Here is a 14,154-nt window from a genome sequence, read left to right on the forward strand (position 1 = left end):
GATGACGATGATTAACCGTAGAGATAACGTAGAGATTAAAGATGTATCGTGTATGTATTCGCTTAAAGCTTCATATGTAGAGAATAATTAAACCCTGCAGTGACTGATTCTGACCACCAGAGGGCACAGCAGTGAAATACTGTTCACTGGATTCAATAAGGACAAAAACTTCAGTTATAAACTAAAGTTCAGCAGAGTTTCGGCCGCTGTGACGAAAAATAATCCTAAATAATCAGTTAGAGTTACAAAGTTACAAAACTGAAATATTAAAAAAATGACGTAACACGGCATCGTATGAAAGTCCGTCTGTCGGAGCTGAATACCGATAAATTCACTTTGAGTGATCTAAATTTTACAAAATCAATAATTAATTCAAATAAATCACAGAAGCTTTTATTTTTTTTAACTATTGAAAAGTTTCAGAACATTAAAAAAGGTGAAGTTAAGTTTTGACTTTTGAAGTTTCGAGTTGAAATATTAAAAAGAAAAAGTTTTAACACGTCAAACATAAAAAAAACCCTGAAAATGTGTCAGGAAGGTTTTAACATCTGGAGAAAAAAAGTTAAATATTAAAAACAATATTTCATGAGTCCTGATATATTTTTTAAATTGTAATATTGTGAGAATATTAAATTACTTTAATCTCATAATATTAACATTTTATTCTCGTTAAAACACTTTAAACGTTTTTTGACGATTGTTTTTCTGAACAGCGGCACGAAAACTCGAAAGTCTCTCACGGTGCTTCAAAATAAAATAAAAAGAACAGACGTGTGTGTGTGTGTGTGTGTGTGTGTGTGTGTATGTGTGTGTATATGTGTGTGTGTATGTGTGTGTGTGTGAGAGAGAGTGTGTGTGTGTGTGTGTGTGAGAGAGTGTGTGTGTGCGTGAGAGAGAGAGTGTGTGTATGTGTGTGTGTGTGTGAGAGAGAGAGAGTGTGTGTGTGTGTGTGTGAGAGAGAGAGTGTGTGTGTGTGTGTGTGTGTGTGTGGCGCCCCCTTGTGGACAAGTATTCACTGAATGTACAGTAGCAGGTCAACAGAAGTGAAATCCAGACCATAATATTTAGTAACCACAGTGACGGGTTGTCCAGCTGCCTCCTGATTGGCTGACGAGCCCGGTCACATGACTCACCTGTAGATTCACCTGCAGCTGTTTTTGATCCTTCGTGTCTAAAAATGATAAAATGATGTCATGTAGAAAATAAACCAAAACTGTCAAATAAAGAAATAAAGAAATAAAAATACTATTTGTCTTTGTCCCAGAGGTACTGGGAGGTACTGGGAGGTATTGGGAGGTATTGTGAGGTGCTGTGAGGTATTGGGAGGTGCTGGGAGGTACTGGGAGGTGCTGTGAGGTGCTGGGAGGTGCTGTAAGATACTGGGAGGTATTGAGAGGTGCTGGGAGGTGCTGTGAGGTATTGGGAGGTGCTGGGTGGTGCTGGGAGGTACTGGGAGGTACTGGGAGGTATTGGGAGGTGCTGGGATGTATTGGGAGGTATTGGAAGGTACTGGGAGGTATTGGGAGATGCTGGGAGGTATTGGGAGGTGCTGGGAGGTACTGGGAGGTATTGGGAGGTGCTGGGAGGTAATGGGAGGTATTGGGAGGTATTGGGATGGATTGGGAGGTGCTGGGACGTACTGGGAGGTATTGGGAGGTACTGGGAGGTATTGGGAGGTACTGGGAGGTATTGGGAGGTGCTGGGAGGTACTGGGAGGTGCTGGGAGGAGCTGGGAGGTACTGGGAGGTGCTGGGAGGTGCTGTGAGGTATTGGGAGGTATTGGGAGGTATTGGGAGGTACTGGGAGGTATTGGGAGGTATTGGGAGGTATTGGGATGGATTGGGAGGTATTGGGAGGCACTGGGAGGTATTGGGAGGTATTGGGAGACATTGGGAGGCGCTGGGAGGTATTGGGAGGTATTGGGAGGTATTGGGATGGATTGGGAGGTATTGGGATGGATTGGGAGGTACTGTGAGGTATTGGGAGGTGCTGGGAGGTGCTGGGACGTGCTGGGAGGTGCTGGGAGGTGCTGGGAGATATTGAGATGTATTGAGGGGGTACTGGGAGGTACTGGGAGGTGCTGGGAAATATTGGGAGGTATTGGAAGATATTGGGAGGTGCTGGGAGGTGTTGAGAGGTATTGGGAGGTACTGGGAGGTATTGGGATGTACTGGGATGTACTGGGAGGTATTGGGAGGTATTGGGAGACATTGGGGGGGGCGCTGGGAGGTATTGGGAGGTACTGGGAGGTATTGGGAGGTATTGGGAGACATTGGGGGGGCGCTGGGAGGTATTGGGAGGTACTGGGAGGTATTGGGAGGTATTGGGAGTTACTGGGAGGTATTGAAGGGGTACTGGGAGGTATTGGGAGGTACTGGGAGGTATTGGGAGGTGCTGGGAGGTATTGGGAGGTGCTGGGAGGTATTGGGAGGTATTGAGAGGTGCTGGGAGGTATTGGGAGGTATTGGGAGGTGTTGAGAGTTATTGGGAGGTGCTTGGAGGTGCTGGGAGGTACTGGGAGGTATTGGGAGGTGTTGAGAGGCATTGGGAGGCATTGGGAGGTATTGGGATGTATTGGGAGGCATTGGGAGGTATTGGGAGGCATTGGGAGGTGCTGTTAGATACTGGGAGGTGCTGGGAGGTATCGGGAGGTGCTGGCAGGTACTGGGAGGTGCTGGGAGGTACTGGGAGGTATTGGGATGGATTGGGAGGTACTGGGAGGTATTGAGAGGTATTGGGAGGTATTGGGAGGTATTGGGAGGTACTGAGAGGTGCTGGGAGGTGCTGGGAGGTGCTGGGAGGTATTGGGAGGCATTGGGAGGCATTGGGAGGTATTGGGATGTATTGGGAGGCATTGGGAGGTATTGGGAGGCATTGGGAGGTGCTGTTAGATACTGGGAGGTGCTGGGAGGTATCGGGAGGTGCTGGCAGGTACTGGGAGGTGCTGGGAGGTACTGGGAGGTATTGGGAGGTATTGGGATGGATTGGGAGGTACTGGGAGGTATTGAGAGGTATTGGGAGGTATTGGGAGGTATTGGGAGGTATTGGGAGGTGCTGGGAGGTAGTGGGAGGTATTGGGAGGTATTGGGAGGTACTGGGAGATGCTGGGAGGTATTGAAGGGGTACTGGGAGGTATTGGGAGGTATTAGGAGGTGCTGTGAGGTACTGGGAGGTATTGGGAGATACTGGGAGGTATTGGGAGGTGCTGCGAGGAACTGGGAGTTGCTGGGAGGTACTGGGAGGTGCTGTCAGATACTGGGAGGTGCTGGGAGGTGTTGGGAGGTACTGGGAGGTACTGGGAGATAGTGGGAGGTACTGGGAGGTACTGGGTTAGGGTTAGGGTTAGGGTATTGGGAGGTACTGGGAGGTACTGGGAGGTGCTGTGAGGTACTGGGTGGTACTGGGAGGTGCTGGGAGGTGCTGTTAGATACTGGGAGGTGCTGGGAGGTACTGGGAGGTGCTGGGAGGTATTGGGAGGTGCTGGGAGGTGCTTGGAGGTATTGGGAGATACTGAGAGGTACTGGGAGGTACTGGGAGGTGTTGAGAGGTATTGGGAGGTATTGGGATGGATTGGGAGGTATTGGAAGATATTGGGAGGTGCTGGGAGGTACTGGGAGGTGCTGGGAGGTACTGGGAGGTGCTGGGAGGTACTGGGAGGTGCTGGGAGGTATTGGGAGGTACTGGGAGGTACTGGGTGGTATTGGGAGATACTGGGAGGTATTGGGAGGTATTGGGAGGTGCTGGGAGGTGCTGGAAGGTATTGGGAGGTACTGGGTGGTACTGGGAGGTGCTGGGAGGTGCTGGGAGGTACTGGGAGGTGCTGGAAGGTATTGGGAGGTGCTGGGTGGTACTGGGAGGTATTGGGAGGTGCTGGGAGGTGCTGGAAGGTATTGGGAGGTACTGGGAGGTGCTGGGAGGTGCTGGTATCTGTGGTGTTTACAGTCTGATGGTGAACTTTGTTTATTTAGTTTATTCATTTGTTTATTTCAGTTTTAAAGTTTTTCTGTTCAAACCGGTTTCAGTTCAAATGCTGCAGGCTGTTTGATCTTCATCATCATCATCATCATGTGACAGAGAGAGACACCTGTAAGGGGGGGGGGGTTACCATGGTTACTGTGGGGTCTTTAATAAGTTGTTGTTAACTAATTATCTGCAGTTACAACATAAAATGAATATATATCAACACGTTAATAATAATAATAATAATAATGATAATATATATTGTTATTAAAGCTTAAACTGCTCATTAAAAGTTATTTATCAGTAATTATTCTTTAAATATTAATCTGTAAATATTAATAAAATGTTGATTTAAAGTTTTCAGAAGTAACAAAAAGAAGAAAATATAAAATAAAGAGTTATAAAAGCCTCTTACACAAGGTGATCCAGCGTTGGGAGGAGCCTGTGACCTCATCCTGTCCTCGTGCCTCTGACAGCTGTTTGCTCCTCCAGCTCAATCGATGCGTCCGTCAGAGAGAGGAGCATCGATCAGCCATCGGTCGATCGATCAGAGACACAAACCTCCCATCAGCAACGAGTTCATCAGAGAGGTGAGAAATAAAGACTTTAATAACTTCTGTGTTTAAAAAGCATCAGAAAGGCTTTTATTAGTTATTATTATTATTTATTAGTATTGAAATGTCTTTATAGTGTCTTTATTATTAATGTTAAAATAAGTTATAATATTGTTTGATTTGTTTTAAAGAAGTTAAATAAATAAATGTCTTTCATGAAGAGTCTCAGAAAATATGAAAAATAAACTGAAAAAAGAGAAAAAAGAGAACAAAGGTAAATAAAACATCAGCAGCTTGTTAATAATTAATGTTATATAATTAATATTATTGGTTATTGATCAGTGAGTCTGGTCTCATATTAACTGGTTTCAACTCTGGTTTAACTGAATTGAAGCTCTGACAGTTTTTTTCTTCTTCTGATATTTAAGTTTTAACAGTTTTAATAATGTTTTTTTTCTCTAAAACGTCTCAACAGACTAAATGTTTGACTTTCTTCTGTTTGACTTGAAGCTTTAAGATGTAGATGTTCTGGTTTTACTGGAAACTTGTTTACTGGCTCTAAAAAACAAACAACATGTGTGTTTGAGTTCAACAATAAAATAAACTGTCTGTGTGTTTCTATACTGCTGGTCGCCATGGAAACCAGTTTATTGGATTAGAGTCGGTATGAAGGCTGGGTGACAATCAGCTGACCAGGAGTTAGACGGAGCCCAGAAACACAACCAGCTTATTCACAAACCTGCCGAGTCAGCAACTTTAAAAAGGAGAGAAACAAATACTGAAAATAAGAAGTTATAAAAAGTCACGAATACATTAATACCTCAGTACTATAGTACTGTTAGAGGTACTAGTACTATACTGTAGTACAGTTAGAGGTACTAGTACTTTACTGTAGTACTGTTAGAGGTACTAGTACATACTGTAGTATAGTTAGAGGTACTAGTACTTTACTGTAGTACAGTTAGAGGTACTAGTACTTTACTGCAGTACAGTTAGAGGTACTTGTACTTTACTGTAGTATAGTTTGAGGTACTTGTACTTTACTGTAGTACAGTTTGAGGTACTTGTAGTACAGTTTGGGGTACTAGTACTTTACTGTAGTACAGTTTGAGGTACTTGTAGTACAGTTTGGGGTACTAGTACTTTACTGTAGTACAGTTTGAGGTACTTGTACTTTACTGTAGTACAGTTTGGGGTACTAGTACTTTACTGTAGTACAGTTTGAGGTACTAGTACTTTACTGTAGTACAGTTTGAGGTACTTGTACTTTACTGTAGTACAGTTAGAGGTACTAGTACTTTACTGTAGTACAGTTTGAGGTACTTGTACTTTACTGTAGTACAGTTAGAGGTACTAGTACTTTACTGTAGTACAGTCTGAGGTACTAGTACTTTACTGTAGTACAGTTAGAGGTACTAGTACTTTACTGTAGTACAGTTAGAGGTACTTGTACAGAATCTATCTAATCTGTTTCTGTGCTTTTGTGTTTCTGTGTCTGTCCACATGGTGGCGCTGCAGGATAGACGCAAAAACACCAATCTGAACATTGTGCTTGAATACAGACTACCCTAACCCATCAAAGCAAAGCTGATTTTGCTTTGTGGTATTCTGAACACCCGCCCCCGCCTGTGAAGCAGTCTGATTGGATGCTAAACAGTCACAGGACAGGGAAGGAGCTGAGCGTTGCAGCCTCCCACAATGGCCTGGTTGCATCTAAAACAACAGCATAGCAACCGTCTATAGCAACAGCAGATCAACCGTCTATAGCAACAGCATAGCAACCGTCTATAGCAACAGCATAGCAACCATCTATAGCAACAGCACAGCAATCCTCTATAGCAACAGCATAGCAACCGTCTATAGCAACAGCATAGCAACCTGTCTATAGCAACAGCATAGCAACCGTCTATAGCATCAGCATAGCAATCCTCTATAGCAACAACATAGCAATCCTCTATAGCAACAGCATAGCAACCTGTCTATAGCAACAGCATAGCAACCTGTCTATAGCAACAGCATAGCGAGCGTCTATAGCAACAGCATAGCAACCGTCTATAGCAACAGCAGAGCAATCCTCTATAGCAACAGCACAGCAATCCTCTATAGCAACAGCATAGCAACCGTCTATAGCAACAGCATGGCAACCTTCTATAGCAACAGCATAGCAACTGTCTATAGCAACAGCATAGCGACCGTCTATAGCAACAGCATAGCAACCTTCTATAGTAACAGCATAGCGACCGTCTATAGCAACAGCATAGTGACCGTCCATAGCAACAGCATAGCAACCGTCTATAGCAACAGCATATCAACCGTCTATAGCAATAGCATAGCAACCGTCTATAGCAACAGCATAGCAAACGTCTATAGCAACAGCATAGCAATCCTCTATAGCAACAATATAGCAACCGTCTATAGCAACAGCATAGCAACCGTCTATAGCAACAATATAGCAACCGTCTATAGCAACAATATAGCAACCGTCTATAGCAACAATATAGCAACCGTCTATAGCAACAGCATAGTGACCGACTATAGCAACAGCATAGCAACCGTCCATAGCAGGAGCCACAAATATTCAGTTTTAGTTTTTATATGTTAGTCAAACAGAAGAAATCCTAAAATACAGAAGGTATATATATCACACACTGATGGGACAGTTAATTATACTGATTACTTCTGCTTTCTTTGTCTTAGATTCTACTTCATCCTGTTCATCCATCCATCATCAACCATTGATCCATCCACCCGTCATCCACTCATCATTCACCACTGATCCATCCACCCATCTTTCACCATTGATCCATTCAGCCATCATCCATCCACCCATCACCCACCCATCATCCATCCACCCATAATCCATCCACCCATCATCCATCCAGTATCCACCCATCATCCACCCGCCCATCATCCACCCATCATCCATCAGCCACCCATCATCCATCATCTACCCATCCATCATCCACCCATCATCCATCATCAAGACATCCATCATCAAGACATCCATCATCCATCCATCCATCATCCACCTATTATCCACCATCAAGACATCCATCATCAAGACATCCTTCATCCACCTATCATCCATCATCAAGACGTCCATCATCCACCATCCATAATCCATCCACCTGTCATCCATCCATCCATCATCCATCATCACTCCACCCATCATCACTCCACCCACCATCCATCCATCCATCATTACTCCACCCATCATCCATCCACCCATCATCACTCCATCCATCACCACTCCACCCATCACCACTCCACCCATCATCCATACATCCATCATCCATAATCCATCCACCTATCATCCATCCATCCATCTGTGAAGATGAGCGGTGAACAGCCTCCACCGTATGTTACTCACGGCCCCACAGCTCCGGGTTACCCTCCAGGTTCGTCTGTCACACAATAAGCTGAAACTAATCAATCAATCAATCAATCAATCAATAACTGGTCAGCCGGTCGAGGCAGCTACAGTCTGTTCTGTTTGTTTCATCCTGCTGATGGAGGGATGATGAGTCTCTTTAAATCTGAGTGTTATACTGGTAGTTGGAGTGTTCTGCTGGTTATTTGGAGGATTCTGCTGGTAGTTGGAGGGTCCTGCTGGTAGTGTGAGGGTTTTGATGGTAGTTGGAAGGTCCTGCTGGTAGTGTGAGGGTTCTGCTGGTAGTTGGAAGGTTCTGCTGGTAGTGTGAGGGTTTTGATAGTAGTTGGAGGGTTTTGATAGTAGTTGGAGGGTTCTGCTGGTAGCGTGAGGGTTCTTCTGGTAGTTGGAAGGTCCTGCTGGTAGTGTGAGGGTTTTGATAGTAGTTGGAGGGTTCTGCTGGTAGTGTGAGGGTTCTTCTGGTAGTTGGAGGGTCCTGCTAGTAGTTGGAGGGTTCTTCTGGTAGTGTGAGGGTCCTGCTGGTAGTGTGAGGGTTTTGATGGTAGTTGGAGGGTTCTGATGGTAGCTGGTGAGTTCTGCTGGTAGTTGGAGGGTTTTGATGGTAGTGTGAGGGTCCTGCTGGTAGCTGGAGAGTTCTGATGGTAGTTGGAGGGTCCTGCTGATAGTGTGAGGGTCCTGCTGGTAGTTGGAGGGTCCTGCTGGTAGTTGAAGGGTTCTGCTGGTAGTTTGAGGGTTCTGCTGGTAGCTGGAGAGTTCTGCTGGTAGTTGGAGGGTCCTGCTAGTAGTTGGAGGGTTCTTCTGGTAGTGTGAGGGTCCTGCTGGTAGTGTGAGGGTTTTGATGGTAGTTGGAGGGTTCTGCTGGTAGCTGGAGAGTACTGATAGTAGTTGGAGGGTTCTGCTGGTAGTTGGAGAGTTCTGATGGTAGTTGGGGGTTCTGCTGGTAGTTGGAGGGTCCTGATGGTAGTTGGAGGGTTCTGATGGTAGTTGGAGGGTTCTGCTGGTAGCTGGAGAGTACTGATAGTAGTTGGAGGGTTCTGCTGGTAGTTGGAGAGTTCTGATGGTAGTTGGGGGTTCTGCTGGTAGCTGGTGAGTTCTGCTGGTAGTTGGAGGGTTTTGATGGTAGTGTGAGGGTCCTGCTGGTAGCTGGAGAGTTCTGATGGTAGTTGGAGGGTCCTGCTGATAGTGTGAGGGTCCTGCTGGTAGTTGGAGGGTCCTGCTGGTAGTTGAAGGGTTCTGCTGGTAGTTTGAGGGTTCTGCTGGTAGCTGGAGAGTTCTGCTGGTAGTTGGAGGGTCCTGCTAGTAGTTGGAGGGTTCTTCTGGTAGTGTGAGGGTCCTGCTGGTAGTGTGAGGGTTTTGATGGTAGTTGGAGGGTTCTGCTGGTAGCTGGAGAGTACTGATAGTAGTTGGAGGGTTCTGCTGGTAGTTGGAGAGTTCTGATGGTAGTTGGGGGTTCTGCTGGTAGTTGGAGGGTCCTGATGGTAGTTGGAGGGTTCTGCTGGTAGTTGGGGTTTCTGCAGTATGTTTCTAGGACTGTACTCTTCTGGACAGAGGCGTCAGATGTTGCGCCTGGAATCAGATGGAGTCTTTCTCCCAGTTAGTGTCCCACAGCTCCCAGTGCTCCCATCACCACTGGCTCCACTGTTACCTTTACTCCTCACATCTTCTATAACTTCTCTTTCTCTGTATTTTTGGAGCTTCTCGTGTTCCTTCTTCCTGATGTTGCTGTCTCTCTGGATCTCTGGGTCTATCACAGCTTCCTTCTTCTGTTGTTTGTCCATCATCACGATGTCCGGTTGGTTAGCCTGCACCAGTCTGTCAGTCTGGATCAGGATCAGGATCTTAGCTGGGTCATTCTCAGCCACCTTAGGAGGTTCCTTCCGTTCTGACCTCGGGACTTCCAAACCGTACTCAGTGCAGATGTTCCTGTATACTATTCCAGCCACTTGGTTCCATGTACACTGTTCCTGTCTGCATCTTACACTCCGCTACTATGAGCTGAACTGTCTCAGGAGCATCTTTGCACAGTCTGTACCTGGGTGTTGATGACTCAGACCTTGTTCTTCCCATGCTGGGACTCTTCAAGACCTGTCTGACCCTTTGAAGGTATCTGGCTGTGCTGGACTTCCTTGAGGCCTCTTCATGGTTCCCATTAGCCTGCAGGGCCCCAAGGTATTTGTAGCTGTCCTGAACATCTGCAGTGCTGCCTTCTGGTAGTTCAGCCCCCTCGGTTCTGATCCTCTTCCCTCTCTTTGGTCCCACCACACTTTAGTCTGATGTGGTTTCTGTAGATCCTGGTGATGTGGATCAGTGAGTCCATGTCTGGCTAATTCCTGGTATTCAGCTTGATGTCATCCATGTAGAGGAGGTGATGGTTGCTCCACTTTGGAACCAGTATCCGTAGCCCCTCTTTGTGATGGTCTGGCTGAGAGGGTTCAGGTCTGTAGTGGGTCGGCTTGGTATGGGCTCTGAGTTGGTCTCCAGACTGGTTCTCCACAGTCCCATTGAGTTCTTGAAATGTGTGTTCAAAAACCAGAGATGTTTTGGTGCTCTGATGATGACAGGATGGGTTAGGGTTAGCCTGTCAGTGTGACCTCAGCAAACTTTAACTCATTTAAATTAATTATAACTTTATTCTCATGTAACATCTGAACTGATCATGTGACCTCTCCTCTCGTTGTCTCTGCAGCGTTCAGCTCTCCACCCGGCGCTTTCCCCGGCTCACCATACCAGGTACCCAGCATGCACTGCTTCACCATCAGCTGCTACCTGTTGATGTTTTATTTTTTCTAACACAGATTTATTTAAAACAAACAAGAAGAAACTTTAATCAACAGAAGCAGAAAGACGAAGTTCTCTGATTCACTTTAAACATGTAAATGTGTGCTGCTGTTCATCGTGTTTATAATAAACGTAATTAATCACTTCGTTATTGAAAATGATTCGTTGGCAAACTATTTGACACGATGAGAAGACCGAACTGAATTTAAAGCAATAAAAACATTTCAGTGCCGCTGACTTGGCGACACCTGTGGTCACTGCTGGTAACTGCAGCCGTCATGAAAAACTAAAGTATATAAAATGTTTTATAATGTTGTAACTTTGACGTCGTCTCTCTGCAGACGTACCCCGCTCAGACCTGCATGGGAGAACAGTACTACCAGGGGGCACCAGGGGCCCACGGTGCCTACGGGGCCCATGGGGCTCACGGGCCTCACGGACCCTGCATGACCCAGCCTGGATACCAGAGCTGCGACCCCCACCACCAGGGGGTCCACGGGGAACCCCCCAAACAAACAGGTGAGACACACATGGACGTTATAACAGTGATGATGTGATGAACCATGATACAGGTTTTAACGCTGCTCCGTGTCTCAGTGTACCTGGTGGAGCGCGAGCCGGAGCCGGACCCGGCTGGAGACTGTATGACCGCCTGCATGTCGGCTCTGTGCTGCTGCTGGATCCTCGAGATGATGAGCGACCACTGCTGTTAACCTCTGACCTCTGACCTCACCACCGTCCTGCAGCATGTTAACCAACTGCTTTATAGTCAGAGTGTTTCTGTGTTCACTGTTCACACGATGAAGAGTTATTACATCATCATCGTCGTCGTCTCTGGTTGGTGAAGTTTGTTTTTGAGGAAACAAAAGAATAAAAATATAAAATATGAATCCTGTTTGTGTTTTTATTACATGTTGTTTATGATGTGTAGAAATATTTTCAACACATATTTATGCCACTAAATTTATAATTTAGCAACAACGGAGATTAAAAACAACCACTAAAATAATCAAAGAGAAATTAATTTATCCTTTCAGTAATGGCAAATAAAAAAAATAATAATAAAAATAATCTTTATTAAGTGTTTCCTTAAAACATTGAACTCTGACTTAACAATGACTCTGTTCTAGGCTCAGTGATAATAAGTGTTGGTAAGATGATGAATCCATAAATCAGTTAAACTAGATTTAAAAGCAGCATCAGGTTTGTTAAAATGTACATTTAGTATTTTTGTTGGTTTTCTAGATAAATTCAGACTGAACTCCGCAGCAAGACATCATGGAGGTTACGCCCAGTTCAATATAATCAATATATTAAGGAAAGAAGGAAGGAAAGGAGGGAGGAAGGAAGGAAAGAAAGAAGGGAGGAGGGAAGGAAGGGAGGAAGGAAGGAAAGGAGGAAGAAGAAGGAAGGAAAGAAAGAAGGAAGGAAGGAAGGAAGGAAGGGACTTAATTCAGACTGAACTCCGCAGCAAGACATCATGGAGGTTACGCCCAGTTCAATATAATCAATATATTAAAAAAAGATCAATAAGAGAGTCAAGGAAGGAAGGAAAGAAGGGTGGAAGAGGAAGGAAAGGAGGAAGGAAGGAAGGAAGGAAGGAAAGAAGGAAAGAAAGAAAGGACAGAAGGAAGGAAGGAAGGAAGGAAGGGAGGAAGGAAGGGAGGGACTGAATTCAGACTGAACTCCGCAGCAAGACATCATGGAGGTTACGCCCAGTTCAATATAATCAATATATTAAAAAAAGATCAATAAGAGAGATTTGAAATGACATTTGACCCATTTTATACCAAAAGACTGAATGCTCCTGAACATGTCAAATGGTGTAACCACAAAATGTCAAATGGTGTAACCACAAAAGAATGATAGATATTAAATATGTGATCAGCTACAGTGTGTTTAAGTGGACTTATACTAATAATGACTTCATTTAAAACATGTAAATGTTTCCTGATCTCCATGGTAACCAGATGAAATGTAATATTTAGAACAATAGTATTCCATTAGCTTTATTTAATATAAAAGTTATAATGTAAGATCATGTTTTTATGGTTACACCACTTAGACATTTTTACCATAATCCTCTAATATATTCTCTCTAAATGGATTAAAAGCAGAAATTTGATGCTGGGTCCACAAAAAAAGAATGTGTGAAGTTATTCATACGTTTATTTTCACATTTTAACCCTTTAAATTTAAACTAAACCAACATGGAGACACTAACAAACATCATTGACCATCAAACGTTTCTGTAAACCATGAAACTGTGACCGTGTGCTTTACGAGGACTCTGAAACTGAAGCAGCTAAAAACAGATTTCATGTTATTATTTCCACCTGTGTCAAATCAGAACATCTGAAATATACACAACCGTCATTTTTTAAAGGCTCTGTCATTTTTTTAGCAAACAGGAAACTGATAAATATTCTACATTTTTTCTTCATGTCGACAAAGAAACGTATCGTGTGTATAAAATCATGCGAAATCTTCATAAATATGGACAAAAAACACAAGTTGTGAATGTTTTTTAATTAATTTACTTAAATTATCATACGTAATTACAACACTTCAAACTCATTTATTTCATTATTAAAAAAAGTAACACTGATATTTAGTGATAATCTCGCAGAGTCTTGTGTCATCAGTGGTTAGCCTAGCCTAGCCTAGCCTAGCCTAGCTTAGCACAAAGTCTGGAAGCAGGGGGAAACTGTTAGCCTAGCTGTTAGCATAGCTCCAGCCAAACAGCTAACGCGTCCTGTTTCCAGCTAACAAGGCGTCATCGATATAATACGGTACGATAAGTCCACCAGAACAGGAACACACACACCGCTACACAATATTTATGTTTCTGTGTGAATAAATTTAAACATTAAATATAAAAAAAACCCCAAAAAACATCTGTGTTCACACCTGCCAGCAGCTGCAGTTCCTCCGACGGCCACCAGGTGCTGCTTCTGTCAGTGAGAGACGATCGTCACGGCAACGAGCAGCTTTTAACACCGAAATACAGAAATAAATTAATGTATCATAAAATAACGTTATTAATTTTAACGATGCGTCAAATCAGGTTTATCAGGTTTGAATATGAAGTAAAAATATTAACAATGAATAAATAAATGTAGAAACTCTCTCTTTATATTTAACTCTTTTATAATCTGGTTTACAGTCCAGTTGCCTCATGATTTCTTTTTTTTTAACTTATTTTAATTTATTTGAATTTGAGGATTTTCTTTAAAGCATTTTAGTATGAAAAAATAATACTTTGAATATTTTCCTTTTTTAACCCAATTGTTTAATTTTTTTTATAATTGTCGTAAATGTATTCCAGGAGAGTTTTAAATATATATGTCATTAAATTGTGTTTTTAAATTAAAGTTTACTGCACGATTTTCCTAAAGATCAATATTTAGACTCATTCATCAGTAAATCCTCTCCATCTCACTTATTGATTATTTAGCAGGTGTGTTGCCT

At 43.7% G+C, this 14,154-nt stretch overlaps 1 protein-coding gene across 1 annotated transcript; it reads left to right on the forward strand.

Annotated features, from left to right (window-relative positions):
* Nucleotides 1–10,467: 10,467 nt before the first annotated feature.
* Nucleotides 10,468–11,396, forward strand: LOC128371695 (uncharacterized). The gene is made up of 4 exons (XM_053332073.1): nt 10,468–10,471; nt 10,592–10,635; nt 11,025–11,202; nt 11,281–11,396. The coding sequence occupies exons 1-4, from the start codon at nt 10,468–10,470 to the stop codon at nt 11,394–11,396; spliced, it is 342 nt and encodes a 113-aa protein (XP_053188048.1).
* The last annotated feature ends 2,758 nt before the right edge of the window (nt 11,397–14,154 follow it).

This window comes from Scomber japonicus, chromosome 13 (genome assembly GCF_027409825.1).
Source record: "Scomber japonicus isolate fScoJap1 chromosome 13, fScoJap1.pri, whole genome shotgun sequence".
Lineage (NCBI taxonomy): Eukaryota > Metazoa > Chordata > Actinopteri > Scombriformes > Scombridae > Scomber > Scomber japonicus.